This window comes from Nothobranchius furzeri, chromosome 18 (assembly GCF_043380555.1).
Source record: "Nothobranchius furzeri strain GRZ-AD chromosome 18, NfurGRZ-RIMD1, whole genome shotgun sequence".
NCBI classification, from domain to species: domain Eukaryota; kingdom Metazoa; phylum Chordata; class Actinopteri; order Cyprinodontiformes; family Nothobranchiidae; genus Nothobranchius; species Nothobranchius furzeri.
In genome coordinates, this window is record NC_091758.1 from 20,132,738 (window position 1) to 20,152,013 (window position 19,276).

Genomic DNA, 19,276 nt, shown 5'->3' on the forward strand with positions numbered 1-19,276 from the left:
GTTTTACATGTTTATTTCTCTAATAAGTAGAAGATATAGTTTGGATATAAGAGCACGTTTTATTCTGTCTATAAAACACTACCTTTGAGTAAATGTCTTGTTTTGGTGAGTAATTGGAAATTAAATTGATATTTTGAGGTGTTTTTTCTAACAGTGGAGCAAATAAATAGCATTGCTGCCCTAATTTTTTTATTATTTTTTTACATTTTCATAAAGAATTCATGACTCATAACACAACATCTAACTCAGTGCCAGTATGACCTGTATAATAAATATTTTCTAAGCTAGTGTGTTTTATTTCCTTTACATGCCCAGGAATGTTTGAGCAGATCCCGACACGGCTCACTCGGGTTTGAAGTCCAAGTCGTGTGTTCTAGAACTTTAAGATCATTAACACAAGACGGGTCTAAGTACAAAATGGCAGAGTTTGGTTCTGATAAGGACTATTGATTAGTTTTTAACTTAATGCAACAGATGCTCTGTCTATCGATTCAAGCAGCACCGCAGATAAACACTTGGTAAAAATAACATTAGACGTCAGCTGCAAGAATATAGATTAAATATTTCCTAAAGTCAAACAGCAAAAATCTGGTTCCATGTGTAGCTGTCTGAGGCCTTCATCCGGTCAGTAGAGGAGTGCTTTCATTAGTTGGTTGACTGTCTTCTCGTGCACTAAAAATAAAAGTTTACATAGATCATGCTCACAAATTAAACCCGTTTGATGTACAGATTATTGAGATGTACAAAGACTGTGTTAATATGTGAGAAGCTGATAAATTAGGACTAAAATCCAATTTAGGTTTACCTTTGTCGTCTTCGCTGACAGAAGGAGTGAACCATGAGAAGAAAGGCCTGTAAACAGTTTCATATCTTTAGGTTATAAGGAAACACAAATATATATATATATAAACACTTATTTTAAGGCTGCGTCCTCTTTAACAGGATTAGTACTTTCCACTGCACATATTCTACCCTCTGGTGGAGGATATAAGTACTACATGTGGTTATGATATATATATGTATGTATGTATAATATTTTATAAATAGATTAAATTATGAAACTTTCCCAACATGTAGAAGATGTGTAAAAGAAAGTACTAATCCTGTTCTAGAAGAAGAATATATATTATTTGTTTTATTGTTTTTAAATGGTTAAATACTTTCATCATAATAACTGAGACTCACAGCCAGAAACGTCATGCCTCCCTGAACTGTGGCTCCCCACTCAAAGTTCAGATTTTGTGTAATAAGGCCTCCTACAATCGGCCCATAAAACATCCTTAAAAACAAAAGTTCTCATTAAGGCACAAATTAAAGTAATACAAAGTTCAAAGGTCAGCACATTAAAGGCTTCTGAACTCACCCGAGGGACCAAAACGCACCGAACAACCCAGACACCATTCCAAGAGTGCTCAGTCCTTCTTCAAATCCTTGTTCCCTCCAAAATGAAATAAAAAACTGGAGTTTATTTCTGTAAAGAAAGACGCGTCACAAATGGGAAATAATGATTAGACACTCACTGTGCATATTTGATGATCTCAGGGAATGTGGGAATGGCCGTCATTCCCAGCGAAAACCCGATTAGACCAAGCGTGATGATCATCAACCACAGCTGGCTTCACATGGAAAAACGGCCACAAAGGAGAGAAAAACAGAAGAGTGCCGTTAATCTGAGCAACATGAGCACAAAAACACTAAACATTTTACCTTTAAATTAGAACTGAACGTTGTTCCCTCCGTTTATAATTGTTAGTTTTAGACTTAACAAGTGTAGAGGACAACAGTTATCAGTAAATGAAGTAATTCACTTTAAACTTATGTTTTTATTATTTGTGGAAGACAGAACTGAAATTATTTTAAATGAGAAATTCACTCATGATGCACTCAATTTTCATTCTTTAAGTTTAACTTAAATTTCATCTGGTATGTTTTAAATATATTATTTGTTTGTTTGTTTGTTATGGTATTTTTTTTCCAGTTAAGATCATGTTTTAATGAACTGAACTAAGACTAAAATACGTTTCTAAGCGGTCTACAGCGGTAAAGTAATAAACCTTGAGATATGAAGAAAAGGGGCGGGGCCAAGCAGGAAGAACCCAGCAGCGGTGATGATGCCCCCTGTCACTGTAAATCCATTTCTGGAGACCTGATGGGCATCAAGACTTAAAGGTAAAACAAAATACTCTCATTTCTGATATGTAATTGTTTTAGTTGCTTTAAAACTCACAGGATATTTATCTGTGAAGTAGCCAATCAGAGGGGACGCCAGACAATACGGTAAGGACAAGCCCAGCATGATGAGCCCCACGTAGCCAGAAGAGAGATTAAACTACAACAATAATTCAAAATATCATCAAATGATCAATAAATCAACAGTGAATTGAGTTTATAATAAAACAGAATCTTACGGTCTTCATTGCAAACAGTGACAGGGTGGCATCAATGAAGCCCAGACCTGCGCTGAGCGTAAAAATTACAAAGCAAATCAGAACGACTCTGACATGTGAGAGAAGCCGAAGGAAGGAATCTTTGGATGGATCCGCCTCTAAGTGGAGCACAAAAACAACCATCAGAATCAGAGGACAACAGATGAATCAGAGGAAAACTATAAGAAACTCGTACCGATGGATGGCAGCACGTAAATGTTGAAAGGAACCATGATCAGAAGCAAAAATCCCAGAAGCATAAAAGGGACTTCATATCCAAAAGAGTGGTAGAACCATCCTCCCACCGGCGGGCCCAGAATCAGCCCGAGTCCGGTGAAAATCTCCAGACTTCCCTAAAAATGTAGATACATGTGTGTGTTATTGCTGTAAAAAGGTATTTTCCCCTTACAGACTCATTGATTTTACTTTTCTGTCATACTTAAGTGTTCATCAAACAAGTTTCAGAATCAGATATAACCTGTGTAAAAAGTTTTCAAATGACGACTTGATTTTTTGGGGGGGGGGGGGGGGGGGGGGGATTGTTCCACAACCTGGCCCTGTGAGGAAAACTTACTGATTGTGAAATGCTTGACAGCAGCAGCTGTAGTAAAGGTAATGGCGTGATAAGAGTGTCTTGCATCACTGTGGAGGACTACTGTCTCAGAAATATTATAATTCAGCCACATTGGAGGGTTTTGCATCATGACCAGCCTGTTAATGTTAAATGTCAGATATTCTCCTTCAGGATTATATGCTACTCCGAGTCCCTCCCGAATGTCCGAGCTCCTCACCCTATCTCTAAGGCTGAGCCCGGCCACCCTACGGAGGAAACTCATTTTGGCCGCTTGTATCCGCGATCTCGTCATTACCCAAAGCTCATGACCATAGGTGAGGATTGGGACGTAGATCGACCAGTAAATCGAGAGCCTGGCTTTCTGGCTCAACTCCCTCTTCCCCACGACAGATCGGCTCAGCGTCCGCATCACTGCAGACGCTGAACCAATCCGCCTGTCGATCTCCCGATCCCTCCTACCCTCACTCGTGAACAAGACCCCGAGATACTTAAAACTCCTCCACTTGAGGTAGGACCTCTCCCCCGACCCGGAGTTGGCAAGCCACCCTTTTCCGGTCGAGAACCATGGTCTCAGATTTGGAGGTGCTGATCCTCATCTTTGAGTAATGACCGAAAGAACGAGATCGCGAATACAAGCGGCCAGAATGAGTTTCCTCCGTAGGGTGGCCGGGCTCAGCCTTAGAGACAGGGTGAGGAGCTCGGACATTCGGGAGGGACTCAGAGTAGAACCGCTGCTCCTCCGGATCAAAAGGAGTCAGTTGAGGTGGTTTGGGCATCTGGTCAGGATGCCTCCTGGACGCCTCCCTGGGGAGGTGTTTCGGGCATGTCCTGCCGGCAGGAGGCCCCCGGGTCGACCCAGGACGCGTTGGAGAGCTTACATCTCCAATCTGGTCTGGGAACGCCTTGGGGTCTTGCCGGAGGAGCTGGTGAAGAAGGCCGGGGAGAGGACAGTCTGGAGCTCCCTAGTTGGGATGCTGCCCCCGCGACCCGGACCCGGATAAGCGGAGGAAGACGACGACGACGATTATATGCTAGAGAAGTCCTGGTTCCAGTACATGGTCCTGGTCTAAAAGCAGCAAAGCAGTCAGGACCATCACATTACCTCCACTGTGTTTCACTGTTGCCATGACGTTCTTGTTCTGAAATACAGCATTTGCTTTATTCCAGGACATGAACATAGTCAGTCCACAGAATATTTTCCTAAAAGCTAACTGTGGTGTTTCTTGGGTAAATGTGAGACGACTGTCATGTTTTGGTTCAGCAAAGGTTTTTCCTTTGAAACTCTATCATGGAGGCCATGCCCCATTACCCCCCACCCCACCCCCACCCCCCTTTTCATTATTGACCTCCAACCTCTAACTGGGTGATGCCTGCAGTGCTTCAGATTCAGTTTTAGGTTCTTTTGCTCACAAAGTTATTTATCATGAGGCGTTGCTTTTTGAGATCTTTTAGCCTAGGCTACTTAGTTTATTTATTACTTAGCTCTACGGGTCTGGAAGTAATCAGGTCAGACTGAAAATTAACTCAACTTTCCTAAAAGTGTAACTAATTACAATTAAAGCTGCAATGACAAATTTGAAAAAATAAATTTGCTTAAACATTTCATGCATCTTAACAACCTTCAAGCTATAAATATACTGTAGAGAGAAAAAAAACTAATGAAAAATATTAATAAAGTTGTTCTCACATATGTCAAAACCTCCGCCAATAACACGTTTGTTGTTGGTCTCGTCGAACCGCCGCACTTCCCTTGTTCCTTCACTCATTACTTGGATGTCTATTAACTTTTTAAAATTCAATGATAAAAAGACTGAGGTGATGATTTTTGGTAGTCCTACTGAGACCCCCAATGTGTATGTTGATTCCCTGGCCCAGTTTGTTAAGCCAACTGTCACAAACCTGGGGGTCAAAGTGGACTGTGATCTGACGTTTGAACATCAGATTAGGACGGTGGTAAAATCTAGCTTCTTTCACCTCAGGCAGCTGGCGAAAATAAAGCCAATTCTTTCACGGCAGCACTTCGAGACAGTGATCCACGCCTTTGTTACCACTCGGCTGGATTACTGTAACGCAGAGGGTGCAAAATGCCGCAGCCCGTCTTTTAACTGGCACTCCAAAGTTTGAGCACATTTCCCCTGTTTTAGCTTCACTTCACTGGCTGCCCATTTCTTTTAGGATTCATTTTAAAATTATTTTGTTTGCTTTTAAATGTCTCCATGGCCTTGCACCTTCTTATCTCTCTGTCCTGTTACAGCCTTACACACCCTCCCGCTCTCTCAGGTCAGCTGATCAGCTGCTCCTGAATGTACCCAGGACTGGGCGTAAACTTAGAGGAGATCGCGCCTTTGCTGTAGCAGCTCCTAAACTGTGGAATGAGCTTCCTTTAGAGATAAGACAGGCCAGTTCCTTACCTGTTTTTAAGTCTCTCTTGAAAACACACCTCTTTACCCTTGCTTTTGTCACCTTGTGAGATGTTGGTTGCTATTTTTAGTTTTGACTTATTTTAGCTGTTTTTGGGTGTTTCAATGCTGTTTTTAACTAGTTTTTATTCTTATTATTGGGCTGTTTTAATTTGATGTCTCATGTGTTTTATTTATTTCTCTTTGCTGCTTTCTGTTTATTCTATTGTTTTAATGTATTTTCTGTACAGCACTTTGTTCCTGTGCTGGGTGTTTTAAAGTGCTTTATAAATAAATAAATGAAATGAATGAATGAATTACGCATATTTAGCAACAGAACACCACTAATGTGGGAGGTTTGTGGCTCAATAATATCAGAGAAGGAGAAACAGCCGGCCGCTAAAACTTCAACTTCAAGACAAACTACCAGAGTCCCAAAAACAAAAACATCATCTGAAGTCACAGACAACTAAAGACGTTTGGACCAAGCCCCCATAATTCTAAAGCAAACATGAGGCCAAAAAGGAAGTGACAAAAGTTGCAGTTTCACCCTCATCCACTAGGGTCTGGCAGCAGAAGAGAGCAAATCCTCATTGACTCCCATGGTAAAAATATCCATTTCACAGCAGAGATAAACATGTTTACAGCCTGGTTCCAAAAACCATTTTAAGTTTAATAGATTTAGTTTACACTCATGAACTGGGGTGAATTTTTTTGTAACTCTTCTGTTCAAGTGGAATTTATTGCTTGAAAATCTGAATAATTAATGAGCATCCAATTCAGAGAAACGCCTCGGCCTCACGTTGATAGATGTTCGGCCATTTCGACTCTCTGAACTTTAGTTTTGTCTGTGTGTGTTTGGATGTTAATCATGGGATTAGTTGGACTAAAGGGCGAGCTGTGGTTAGTAACAGACCATCCAAGCCGTTTCTGCTTCTTCTTATCAGTAAGTAAAATTATATTTATGTACTTTATTTTGCTATGGAAGAGACATAAGCATAACAACTCAAACTACAGCATGTTTTTTATGCTTTCTCGTGATTTCAATATCTCAACAGCTGCAGCATGCCAGGAAGACAAGGGGAGTCTGCTCTCACCAAAACAGTTGCCACATTGTTTGGGAATATTTTTGCTGTCATGGCAAAAGACGAGGTCATGGCAGCAGCAAAGCCCAAAGCGTCGATGGACCTCACTATAAAGCACAGAGTGATGAAGGCAGCTCCTGCAGGAGCACGATCAAGTAACCTGAGCACAAATAGAACAGAAATGTTTGCAGCAAGAATCAGAAACTGCATCTACTTGGAATGAACTCACAAATGGTTTCTCACCCAAACGTAATGGTGCAGACTGATGACACAAAAAGACCTGCAATTAGCATGAACTTGGCACCAATTTGGACTATCTACAAAAACAATGACAGCTCGGCATTACATAATGCAAAGTGATAATGGATAGAATACCTTACATATACTTACATATTTTCCCATTATTAAAGAGCCAATTAAATTGCAGACAGCATAGGACCCAAATATTAGCCCAACCACAGTCTGGCTGGCTCCTTTCTTTACAGCCTGTGGGAAAATTCACATAATCAGTTTATCTCTGCTATGTTACACCTAACCTGATACTTCACAAAATACAGGGGGGGGGGGGGGGGAACATAACTTAAAGTCAATTCTATAAAGTATATCTGTTTAAACAATAAAAAATAGTCTGTCTGCTGGTGCATATCAAATATTTCACTGTGGCTAATAAAAATATCAAAAATCGTCGTCGTCTTCCTCCGCTTATCCGGGTCCGGGTCGTGGGGGCAGCATCCCAACTAGGGAGCTCCAGACCGTCCTCTCCCCGGCCACCTCCACCAGCTCCTCCGGCAGGACCCCAAGGCTTTCCCGGACCAGATTGGAGATGTAACCTCTCCAACGTGTCCTGGGTCGACCCGGGGGCCTCCTGCCGACAGGACATGCCCGAAACACCTCCCCAGGGAGGCATCCTGACTAGATGCCCAAACCACCTCAACTGGCTCCTTTCGATCCGGAGGAGCAGTGGTTCTACTCCGAGTCCCTCCCGAATGTCCGAGCTCCTCACCCTATCTCTAAGGCTGAGCCCGGCCACCCTACGGAGGAAACTCATTTTGGCCGCTTGTATCCGTGATCTCGTTCTTTCGGTCATTACTCAAAGCTCATGACCATAGGTGAGGATTGGGACGTAGATCGACCGGTAAATCGAGAGCCTGGCTTTCTGGCTCAACTCCCTCTTCACCACAACAGATCGGCTCAGCGTCCGCATCACTGCAGACGCCGAACCAATCTGCCTGTCGATCTCCCGATCCCTCCTACCCTCACTCGTGAACAAGACCCCGAGATACTTAAAACTCCTCCACTTGAGGTAGGACCTCTCCCCCGACCCGGAGTTGGCAAGCCACCCTTTTCCGGTCGAGAACCATGGTCTCAGATTTGGAGGTGCTGATCCTCATCCCAGCCGCTTCACACTTGACCGCGAACCTACCCAGCAAGAGCTGAAGGTCAGAGCTGGATGAAGCTAGGAGGACCACATCATCCGCAAAAAGCAGAGACGAGATTCTCCTGCCACCAAACTCGACACACTCCACACCACGGCTGCGCCTAGAAATTCTGTCCATAAAGGTAATGAACAGAACCGATGACAAAGGGCAGCCCTGGCGGAGTCCAACCCTCACCGGAAACAGGTCCGACTTACTACCGGCTATGCGGACCAAACTCACGCTCCTCTGGTAAAGGGACTGAATGGCCCTTAACAGAAAGCCACCCACCCCATACTCCTGGAGCGTCCCCCACAGGGTGCCCCTGGGGACACGGTCATAAGCCTTCTCCAAATCCACAAAACACATGTGGATTGGTTGGGCAAACTCCCATGCCCCCTCCATCACCCTTGCAAGGGTATAGAGCTGGTCCACAGTTCCACGGCCAGGACGAAAACCACATTGCTCCTCCTCAATCTGAGATTCAACTATCGATCGGACCCTCCTCTCCAGTACCTTGGAGTAGACCTTTCCAGGGAGGCTGAGGAGTGCGATCCCCCTATAGTTGGAACACACCCTCAGGTCACCCTTCTTAAAGATGGGGACCACCACCCCATGTCACAAATCCAGATTATTAAAATCCTGTGGCACATATTTAAAGAGACAGTTCATGTGTTTTGAAGTGTGATCGTGTGTAAAGAATTAATTTCTTACTGATTGCAAACAGCCATTTAAATGACCTCAGTTTAAAAAACAGAGATTAGGTCTGAACAGATTGATAAGCTCATGGCTAGTCTGACTAGGGTTAAGACCAAAGTGGATTACTGCCATTTTAAACAACTCCAATCTCAAAAGTTTAACAGCAGTTCATGTGATTAAAATTTACTAAATATGAACTTATTTTTTAACTAAATTTGGTTTTCTTGTCTTGATTATTTCTTTTCTCTGGGTCCAAGGAACAGAGAATCCCTGACTGTTCTCTCCCAAGCCGCTCCACCAGCTCTTCAAGTGGGATCCTAAGGTATTCACAGACAGCCTATCCCTCCAGAATGTGAATACAGGGTCTCCTACCTCAAAACCTTTCCCTGATCCAGAAGCATCTTGTCCAAATCCCCAACATGGAGGAGCAGTGGCTCTACTCAAGAGTCCCCCCTGGGTGTCCGAGAGGAACTCTGTAAGATAACCAGTGACAAGGAAAGTTCTAGCGAATCATTTTCAAGATACCAAGAAAAGTCCAGATTTTTTTCAATTAAACACTCAAGATTATCATGACCTGGATGACAGAATCTACATCAACACATTTAGGTAGAGTCCAACTCTCACTTACAACAGGCCAAACATAGTGCTGGGTCTCATTCTGGAAATCCTCTGATCCCTTAAAGAGCAAATTCAGATGGAAAAGTCTTGACTTGTTATTTTTTAAATGTGAATGCAGGGCTGCCAACCTTTTAACTTTTCAATGGGTAAGAGCAGTGGGGGTTGGGGGGGGGGGGGGGGGGGTACGTGAACAGTTTTGCCTCCATTAAATTTGCATGAGAGTGGGGGGGTTGGGTATTCTTCAGCGTGAGATATTGGAGGTGTCATGTGACAGTGAGAAGAGGGACATATGTGTGTCTCACGCTCAATGTGTGAGAGTTGGCAGCCCAGCCCTGTGATTGGTCACTCTGAGTTTACCATGTAGGCTGAGAGTGAAAATAGTCTTCTAATCGCTTGGATTAGAAAAGCCAGTCATTGAAAATTTACTTTCATGGCCTCACCTATCTTGGCTTGCGACTGGGGAAGGCTGTTGTTGATTTAGCGACCAGGAGAGAGCATAGATCATTAAGAGGAACCAGTTGAGGTGGCTCAGGCATCTAGTTAGGATGCCTCCTGAACACCTCCCTGGTGAGATTTTCCGGGCATGTCCAACTGGGAGGAGACCCAAAGGAATACCCAGGACATGCTCCACCACCTGTTATTCGTGGAGATAAAACATCAATTTTGCAAAGCAAATGGAGTCACTGGTAGAGTTGCGTTGCTGTTAGCCAATCAGAGGCAAGATGTCCAAATATCAAAATATAAGACTCCAAATCCTGCTGTTTCCTAAACCCCACTCTTATGGCTAACTTCTGCTTCCTGAAACAGGAGCACTACAGCTTTTTCCCATAGAGATTGACTCACAAGGAATTAATGTATGCTACAAACCACAGCAAATGTGTTAAAAAACGAGTGAACTTGGTCTTTATCATCTTCCGGCTCTTGGAGAGTACATACGCTTTTTTCTCCTCTACCGCCATCCCAAGGCTCTTTGTCCTGTCTTGTGTGCACGGCGCTTTCTGCATTTTTTCTGGAAACTGGAAATTATTAAAAATGGGTCTGGTCAGTTGATCTCTCAATGCGATTGACAAAATTTTTTCAACGATGAGAATGGGAGAAGGGGCTCCCAGATGCCCCTCTGGGACAGAGCCAGCTGGGTATATCATGGACTCCTGGAAACGGTGGAGCCTGATATGCCTTTCTCAACTGTCTGTAGAGGATTCCGAAGATGTGTGGATATTCATCGTTTTGGTGTCAGGATTCCTGCTGTTTGGCCTGAGCGGTTACCTGGCTTACCGCAAAATTAACAAGCATTCGAGGAATATTGGCTTAATCCCGGAGCTCAGGGATGGAATGTATCGCGCTGTGAACGCACAAACTCATATAATTGTCGAGATGAGTTGTAAACTTGGAACTTTGGCTGAGATTCAGGCTCTGGCACAGAAGGTGGATTCCATCAAGGAGCGAGTTGACGGATCAGCACGGATTGGGATAGATTAATTACGCCATTATTGGATCTAGAGGGGTTGAAGACCAACAGAACACTGACCCTGGCTTTCCACAGCAGCCGTCAGCAGCACGTTACTGCAGCAGCACGTCATAGCTGCTGATAGGAACCGCTGTGGTCAACAGAACCTTTTCCACAGCAGCCGTCAGCAGCGCGAGTCTGCCGCATCTCAGGAGCAGCATGTCACGGCCTTTACGCGCCGGTTCTATTTTCTACGCGCGACGACTCTGAAACGGGTCAAGTTCGACATTTTTGGGGAAGGAAAGACAGGAAATTGGACGCGGAAATGGAGAGAAGCTCCCAAGATTTTCAGACTAAAGAACGTACTGTCTTCCGGTTGCTTTACTTTAAAAAAGGTTACTAACTGTGCGGCCCCGTGAGAAATGATCACCTAGCTAGCGGTCTCCTTTGTTTTTCAGGTCCGTATTGGCGATTATAAAACAGACAGAACATAAAACACAAACATTTTGGAGCCATGTTGTAGTTTTCTCCTGCTTGTTGTTGTGTTTACTGACGAAGTCACTCATGTGACTTCGTGCTCTGTCGGTGACAGCTGCTCCCCTGCTGCTTCGCGTCTCGTGGGAAGGGCCAAGCAGCAGTTTACGCGAGCAAGACATGCTGCTGCAGTAACGTGCTGCTGACGGCTCCCGTGGAAACCCGGGGTAAGGCAAAGAGGAAAGTATCTCTGTCTGTCCCCAAAACAATTCTTATCTGAATCTGGTGCCCTTGGAGCCTGTGAAGCTGAAGTGTAAACTCCCCCCTCAGAAGAAATGTGGAATGCTGCAGTCGCTATGGAAACTCTTTCTCCCTATCCCAGCCTGTGTGGGACTGTGACCGGTGAAGGCCATGGAACCGTATCTAGGGGTCAATATGCCCTTTAACCCATTATCTACCTCCCCTGTCCAAACAGAGGTGATGAGCGTTGCCCCATGCGGCTGCACGCGCTGAAGTGAGAAGAGTCCCAACCCTACCTCCCCACCTCGTGGACACTTATGTTGTGTAATGTCTGAAGTCTGTGTGCATATCTATCTGAGGTGTTTTTTTGCATGGCAAAGCTGCCCTCTCTGATGAGGGTAACTCTGAAGTGCCTTTTTTCCCTCCTCCTGACTCGATCCTCATATAAACCCTCTTGATCTATTACGGTAGCGCGGCTCGGGTTGCGAATGACCACAGTCACCAATTCTTGTCATGTGTCTATGTATGTATGTCTAATCTCATAATTACGTGTGCTGAAACTCTAATTTCCCTCTGGGATTATTAAAGTATTTTTGAATTGAATTTGAATTGAATTTAACAAAGGGCCATCCACTTTTCAGCTCTCCCCACAAAGGAAACCAACATCCATCATCCATCCATTATTTATTTATAAAGCACTTTTAAAAACACAGCGTTTCAGCTGTTTATAAAGTGCTGTACAGGAGGGCCAAAGGCCAAGTGGGCCACTCTACAAAATAGATAAGGGAGGTGGAAAAGTATAACAAGTTAGAATTAAAAAGGGCCCAATTTGTACAAATCAAAAGAAAATAAACCAAGAACCTAGCAGTAGCTAATAAATTTTAAACGAAATCAGTGAACAGATTAACAAAACAATATAATATATAACTTTGTTTCAAGATAAAATGAAGATAAAAACAAGTAAATAAGTCGTCGGCTGAGGTGAGAGCAGTCAGAGAATAGTGAGTGATGCGGAAAGTTTGTTTCGGGTCATGCGCAGAAGGCTTTGTTAAAGTAAAACATTTTTAAGCGTGATTTGAAGTCAACCAGTGAGTCGGCAGCCCGAATGTGAAGTAGTAGGGTGTTCCAAAGTTTTGGTGAAATGTGGGAAAAGGCCCGTTCACCACATGCTTTGTATGATGTTTTTGGAACAACCAGGACCTTTTGGGAAGCAGAACGTAGGGGCTGCGGAGGAGTGTATTCAGTCAACAGATCACGGATGTATGATGGTCCCGAACCACTGAGTGTGTTTAAGGTTAACGTTAAGATCTTGAACATGATACGAAAGTGTACAGGAATCCAGTGTAGCCGGGCCAGAATAGAAGTGATATGACAGCGACGATCAGAGCCAATTAGAAAACGAGCAGCGGCGTACTGGACTCATTGTAGCCGTCTAAGGTGGCAGTCGTTAGTGCCAACTAGGACGGAGTTGACGTAGCCAATGCGAGTTGTTATGAAGGCGTGCATGACCGACTCAAGGTGTTGTCTCTTGAGGATTGGCTTGAGTCTGGAGATGTGGCGAACATGATAGAAGCATGATCGGACTATGGCATTGACTTGTGGCGACATTGTCAAGTCAGAGTCAAGTTTCACGCCGAGGTTGGTGACACAGTTGGTAAGAGAAATAGAGGCAAGGTGGAGTTTTTTTGGATTAAAAATAATATCTTCAGTTTTGTTGTGATTGAGTTTGAGGAAATTTGAGTCCAGCCACTTTTGGACCTCTAGAAGGCAGTCGTGCAGTTTGATTGACGAGGAACTGAAGTTAAGGGAGAGGTATAGTTGACAATCATTCGCGTAAAGGTGGTATTTAATCCCATGGTTTGTTAGGACAGTATCCAGAGGGAGCATGTAAATGGTAAATAACAGTTGGCCAAGAATGGTGCCCTGGGGAACACCCCACGGAAGCTGTGATTTTTCAGTGGAGAATTTATCATGACACACCCTGACGCTACAGTCTCGGAGGTAGGAAGTTAACCATAACAGTGGTGTTCCTGAAATCCCAGCCCATGAAGCTAACTTGTCAACCAGTACTGAATGGTCAACAATGTCAAAGGTGCTGTTTCAGTACTGAATTTATTATGAAAACCAAATTGAAAAGGGTCCCAGAGATTGTAGTCATCCAGGTGTTGTGTTAGCTGTGGGTGGACAAATTTTTCTAGATTTTTTTAAATGACAGGAAGTTTTAAGATTGGCTTGTATCTAGGGGTGTAACGGTTCATGGGGCTTATTCGAACCATTTCGGTTAGGGAAGTTCGATTCGGTCCACTTGCGTACCGTTTCGGTTTATTTTGTTCTGTTAAATAATGAAATTTTCACATATTTGCGTGATTTAAGTGCAGCAGATAGAAGTTCCTCGGCTAGTTTCTGCATGGACGCTGTATTGAGTTGAGATGCATGACGGCTGCACGCGCCTGGTCTCCGTTTAAAAAATGTAATCTGCAAATTCTGATCGTCTTTCAGAGCGGATCAAACCAGTTGAATGTAGCTGCTCTAATGGAGTCTGTGTAGAGACTCTGAACAGAGCATCGTGTCGCCTCTCCCGCCCTTCTCTCACAGTGTGCAGGTACGCAGCAGCAAACATGTAAACAAACATGTCTGCTGAACTTTTATTTAATTTACATCTATTAAATCTTATTTTATTTCTTCTGGAAAAGGGGCAGAAATTATAAGATGTTTTTCTTCATTCTGCTCCTTTTCGTTCAAATTAGATTTTTTGTTGTTATATATATATCTTATTATTTATATGTTTTATTTGCTTTTATTTTGAATGAAATAAATGAATTAAGAATAAGTAGATAAATAAATAACTAAATAAATAAGAAAACTTTTCAGCTGTGACAACTGATGTAATTTTTTCATCTTAAAATGAAAAATACGGTGCGGAGGACGCTCATTATTTAAAACAGTTTTAAAGAAGAAACTCTGGGCGGTGTAAGGTGAGTTTTTAAGAAATAAAAACACGTCAAACACAACACTCTTCTGTATGAGAGTGTGCTGCGCAAATCATAGACATGAATACACAGACGCCCCATTGGGTACTGGAGAGTGTAACAGCGTCACCGCCATGTTGGATGGGTCTCCTCACTCTCCAAAATCAATGCAGAGTGAGCAATTATGCCCGTTTCTGTGTAGCCTATGGTTACAACAACCAGCGTACTATTGAAAACAGATCACGTGGGATTACTAGTGACTTTTCGAGCCTACCAGATAGGAATTTATAATTAAAATATATTTTTATTTGATTATATTTTAATTATCATGCCGTACCTTGAGTTTGATTTTGTGATAAAGCTTGATAAAACGTGTTTTTTAGTTGGGTAAGCGCCTTGCTCAGTAGAAATGAATGCACTCGGGGCTAATCTATCTAAAATGGTGGTCGGCCATTAAGACATCTCCAGTAGACAGCGTCAGTCCGAGGGGCATCTACATATATATGTCTGTGGCGCAAATAACCTGTGAAATAATTAAATACATCATGCTAGATTAGCAGCCTGTGATGACACCTGGTCTTCTCACTCACTATAGGAGCTGCTTCAGACATTAAATTTCAATTTCAATTTATTTTATTTTTTCATTTAAAAGGAAAAAGAAAGAATACAATAAAACAGAATGTCAATTATAGTAACCAAAAAGGTGTAGGCTGAAGCCTAGCTTTTTATGCCTACCCTATTTACTCAATCACATTACTTATCATGAAAAAATGACAAAGAAAGATAAAAGTACTGTAGTGATAAAAATGAAAATAAGATACAAGTAATAAAAATGCTAATCATCATTGAAATATAGTGAACAACAACAAACATAATTCAGCAAGAGGAAAAATACACAAAACTAAAGACAGAACTACACAAAACTATCAGTAATCGAAATAAATCGATGTATGATATAGATCAAAACTGAAATTTGAATTCTATCACTTGTGCAAGAACATTACATTTTCATTATTTATCAGACACACTAGACCACATATGGTCATTATGGTAGTATGACATCATCTTATTGACGTACATTTTTTTGAATGGTTTAACAGTGTTACATGCGCTGATTCCAGTGTCCAAGTTATTCCATAATTTGACTCCTACTGCAGTACAACTCTGACTCCTAGCATTTGTTCTTACTTTCTCTCTCACAAATTGTCCTTCCCCCCTTAGATCATACTGAATTTCTTTGACCTGGAATAGCTTCTGAATACAGTCCGGAAATATTTTATTTTGTACTTTATAGATTACTTGTGCTGTTTGGAGTTTGACCAGATCTGTAAATTTTAATATTTTTAGTTTTATAAACAGGGAGAGTGTTGGTGCACGGTAATCAGAGTTTGTAATTACTCTTATTGCCCTCTTCTGTAATAAAACTATGGGTGCTATCTGAGATTTGTAAGTTTTCCCCAGACTTCCAAACAATACATCATGTGAGGAAGTACTAATGATTGGTATAAAAGTAATAAGGATTTCCCATTTAGAATGTGTTTCGATTTATTTAAGACTGCAATAATTTTAGACATCCTAGTTTTTACATTTTCTATGTGCGGCTTCCAACTCAGCCTTTGGTGTATTGTCACACCCAAGAATTTAATTTTATTTACTCTTTCTATTTCTACCCCATTTATTATTAATTTAGGAAGATTCTTTAGTTTTTGTTTTCCAAATATAATGTATTTAGTTTTGCTTAGATTTCATGATAATTTGTTACTGTCAAACCAGGTCTTTAGTATTTCTAGTTGACTTCCAACGATATTCAGTAGTTGTTCTATGTCTTTCCCTGTGATATACATATTGGTATCATCTGCAAAGAGAATATAATTCAATTGACTAGTTACTTTATTGATGTCATTTATGTAAAGTGTGAATAACTTGGGTCCTAACACTGAACCTTGAGGTACCCCACAGGACACCTGTTTTGTAGATGATTTTACATTTCCAATTTCCAATAAATAAATAAATCTAATAATAATATACCGAAAATTAATCAAACCGAACTCTTCAAAACACTGAACCAAACCGAATACACCCCTACCTGTATCCAGTAAATAACATGAGCCGCTATCATTACCATTATCATCATCATCATCATTATCATCATTCATTTTGTAAAGCACTTTGAGTAGCACTTTGCTTGAAAAGCGCTTTATAAATAAATTCTGATTGATTGATTGATTGATTATAGCGTACATTTAAAATCCAGCATGAGAGCTGATCAAAGTGCTTCACATGCAAATAGAGAAAATAATAATCATAAAATCAATATAGAGCAATAAAAACACAGATAAAATGTGAAAACAGAAGCAGCCCAAGGACAGAGCCCTGCAGCACACCCCATGGTAGAAGAAGAGAGGTAGATGTACAGTCCCCAAGCTGGACATTAATTGAACGGTTAGCTAGATAAGAACAAAACCATTTCAGGGCAGTCCCCGTCCCTCCCACCCACAACCCAAGCCGGTCCAATCAGCCATGACATAAGCAGCCAATTGGGACATATACTTTTTTTTGGTTCCACCTGGACTAGCCATTAGCTTATCCATCTACCCAGAAAGAAACTTTATTTCTTCAAACTGAGGTTGTTCAAAACTGCAAAATTCACTTTGATAAATCCAAACCATTGGCTCAGGTCAAACATGACTGGAGTAAACAAACATGCTGGAGATGTGTATTTTTAAAGTTTTTTTGGTTTTATTTTATGTCATGTTACTTTATTACTTTGTGTTAATTTTGTCATAGCTTCTGCCTCTTTTTAGTTACCAGGTTATGCAATTCTGTGTTTCTTTACATTAATCCTGTTTTGATTGTGTTCCGTTTTTTTCTTTAGTTTCTGTCAGGACTTCTCCTTCCCTCATCTCCCTAGTCACTGATCACATTCACCTGCATCTCATTAACTCACCTGTCCCTGTTTAGCAGTCAGCTCCCTCCCTGCTTTCATTCACTTGTCTCAGATCCTCCTGTTGTGCCCCATCATCTTCATGGTAACAAGCTCGTAAAGATTTTATCCCAAAATAAGAAATATTGGAAATAAAATAAAATAAAATAAACTCCTGATATTCTCATTTTATTATCTCATTATACTTTGATTAGCCAATTTAACCACAGCTCTTTGAGAGTGTTGTCTGTTTTTGTAGTAATAACAGTATTACACACACACACACACTGATAAGTTACAACAAAGAAAAATAAATCTGGGGGCAAAGCTGTATTTATTTAGCTTTAGTTCACGTTGAGACTTTTCCTTACCTCGTTTGGAAAAAAAGGTCCTAATATCGAGTAGCAGATCATTGAGCTGAAGTTAACAGAAGCTATTGATATTAGTGTGAGAGTTTGTGTTCTAGTCATCCTCCTGGGACGGTCTGATGATGATTCGGCTGAAGTTGGGATTTCTAACAGAAAAGGGAAAAGAAACAAATGATTTAACATTAAGTAATCACAAAAATAAATTTTCTTTTAAACAAAGCTAAATTGTTTTCCTCTCTAATTAATAACCAATAAGTGACTAACTCCAGGTTCACCCATTTATTAGGCGGATGAAACGTCACTAACCTGTTCGCTGAGCGTCAGCTTGCACGTCCATACTTCTAAACTCTTAAAAGTTATTGTCCTGTTGGAAAATTTTGTCGTTTGGTTGTATAATAAACAGAAGAACTTCAAAATTGTCAGACGGTCAAAAAAGCGTTAGCAACTTGGTCAGGAACGAGGAACTCCGCCGCGAATAATATTAAATCTATGTGTGACCATTTCCTCAATGCTGCTTTCAAAATAAACGTTTTGTGATGTAACTTCCGGTGTCTTCTCCAGCTGCGGGCCTACAAAACAAAAGTCCCAGGGACAGAAGTCGCTTATTGAAATAATGCAAACTGCTACTCCAGATTTTTACAAAGAACTTTGTCAACTAATATTTTAAAGTTGCTTTCTACATCTTGTGCTGTTGGAACAAATATTTACATTTATACAGTACAGAACACATCTGCTTTATAAAAAGTTACACTAAGAACTGATAACCTCCAAGCTGCTCTTGGGATACCTTCTACTGGGCCCTTGACATGGGAAATGAATTAAGGGTAAAAAAGCCAATATGCGTCATGACTTTGTTGTCTGTTTTTATTGATGTATTTATTTGTTTATTTATTTATGTCGGGTTTTTTTTTTCAAACATTAATGTCGGGAAAGTTTAATCATCCGTTCTGTTAAAGTGACAATGTGTAGTTTTTACCATTAATCTCTGGAAATATCAACTGAAATATTGTAAATGAAAGATGCCCAGTTGTTGAAAAATATTGGCAGTTTCATAACAAATAACCATAAAAATCGGGTCTAAAATACACAGGAGCGGGTCTAAGGGTGTTTCTCAATGCCAAGGAATATTGCTTTGATGTCTTGGCCCCGCCCTGGTTTCCTAGGAGATACGTCATCGGGAGCCGCCAAGACGTGTTCCAACGTTAATGTTGTATCGAGGCGTGTGTTCTCCGTTTGTTAGCCGTTAGCTGAGCAAAGATACACGAGAGGTGTCTTGTAGCCTAGCCTTGGTCAAAAATGACCCAGAATACACCGCAGTATTTTCAAAAGGACGGCGGATCAGAAGCCGGCAGCTACATCGGGGACAATTTTCAAGTTTAAAAGTAAGTCAACTAATTTAAAATGTTTTTTTTTAGGTCCAAAGAAATTATCTATTGTTGGTTAGTTACCTAGTAGTTGCACCTTTGGTGGCTAGCAGGTAGTAACTCATTTAAATATTTAATTTAATAAAGATATACACAATTTAAAAAGTCTCATTATATATTTATATTGAAACTAATACGTACAAAACATAGCGTTATCTCCCGCATCACGTGACGTTACGTGACCGCCATGGAAGCCGCGGTCATGTGATGCAAGT

The 19,276-nt window shown here is 41.4% G+C and overlaps 1 protein-coding gene across 1 annotated transcript; it reads right to left on the reverse strand.

The window, feature by feature from the left end:
- Window positions 1–469: 469 nt before the first annotated feature.
- slc18b1 (solute carrier family 18 member B1) lies at window positions 470–18,111 on the reverse strand. Its single transcript, XM_015969485.3, has 14 exons — window positions 17,944–18,111; window positions 17,641–17,783; window positions 6,875–6,970; window positions 6,728–6,801; window positions 6,497–6,644; window positions 2,623–2,779; window positions 2,409–2,545; window positions 2,228–2,329; window positions 2,055–2,146; window positions 1,521–1,616; window positions 1,364–1,438; window positions 1,186–1,279; window positions 806–852; window positions 470–672 (listed from the first exon to the last, which is right to left on the reverse strand). Exons 1-14 carry the CDS (start codon window positions 17,972–17,974, stop codon window positions 618–620), a joined length of 1,347 nt encoding a protein of 448 aa, XP_015824971.1. The 5' UTR covers window positions 17,975–18,111; the 3' UTR covers window positions 470–617.
- Window positions 18,112–19,276: the final 1,165 nt, after the last annotated feature.

What these genes read in the sequence shown, in the direction of transcription:
- slc18b1 (XM_015969485.3), bottom strand. Translation starts at nt 17,974, where the DNA reads ATGGACGTGCAAGCTGACGCTCAGCGAACAG. An exon ending in AGCTGACGCTCAGCGAACAG is followed by an intron (nt 17,784 to 17,943) that starts GTTAGTGACGTT and finishes CTTTTCTGTTAG; the next exon opens with AAATCCCAACTTCAGCCGAA. An exon ending in GAGGCATGACGTTTCTGGCT is followed by an intron (nt 853 to 1,185) that starts GTGAGTCTCAGT and finishes AACTGTTTACAG; the next exon opens with GCCTTTCTTCTCATGGTTCA.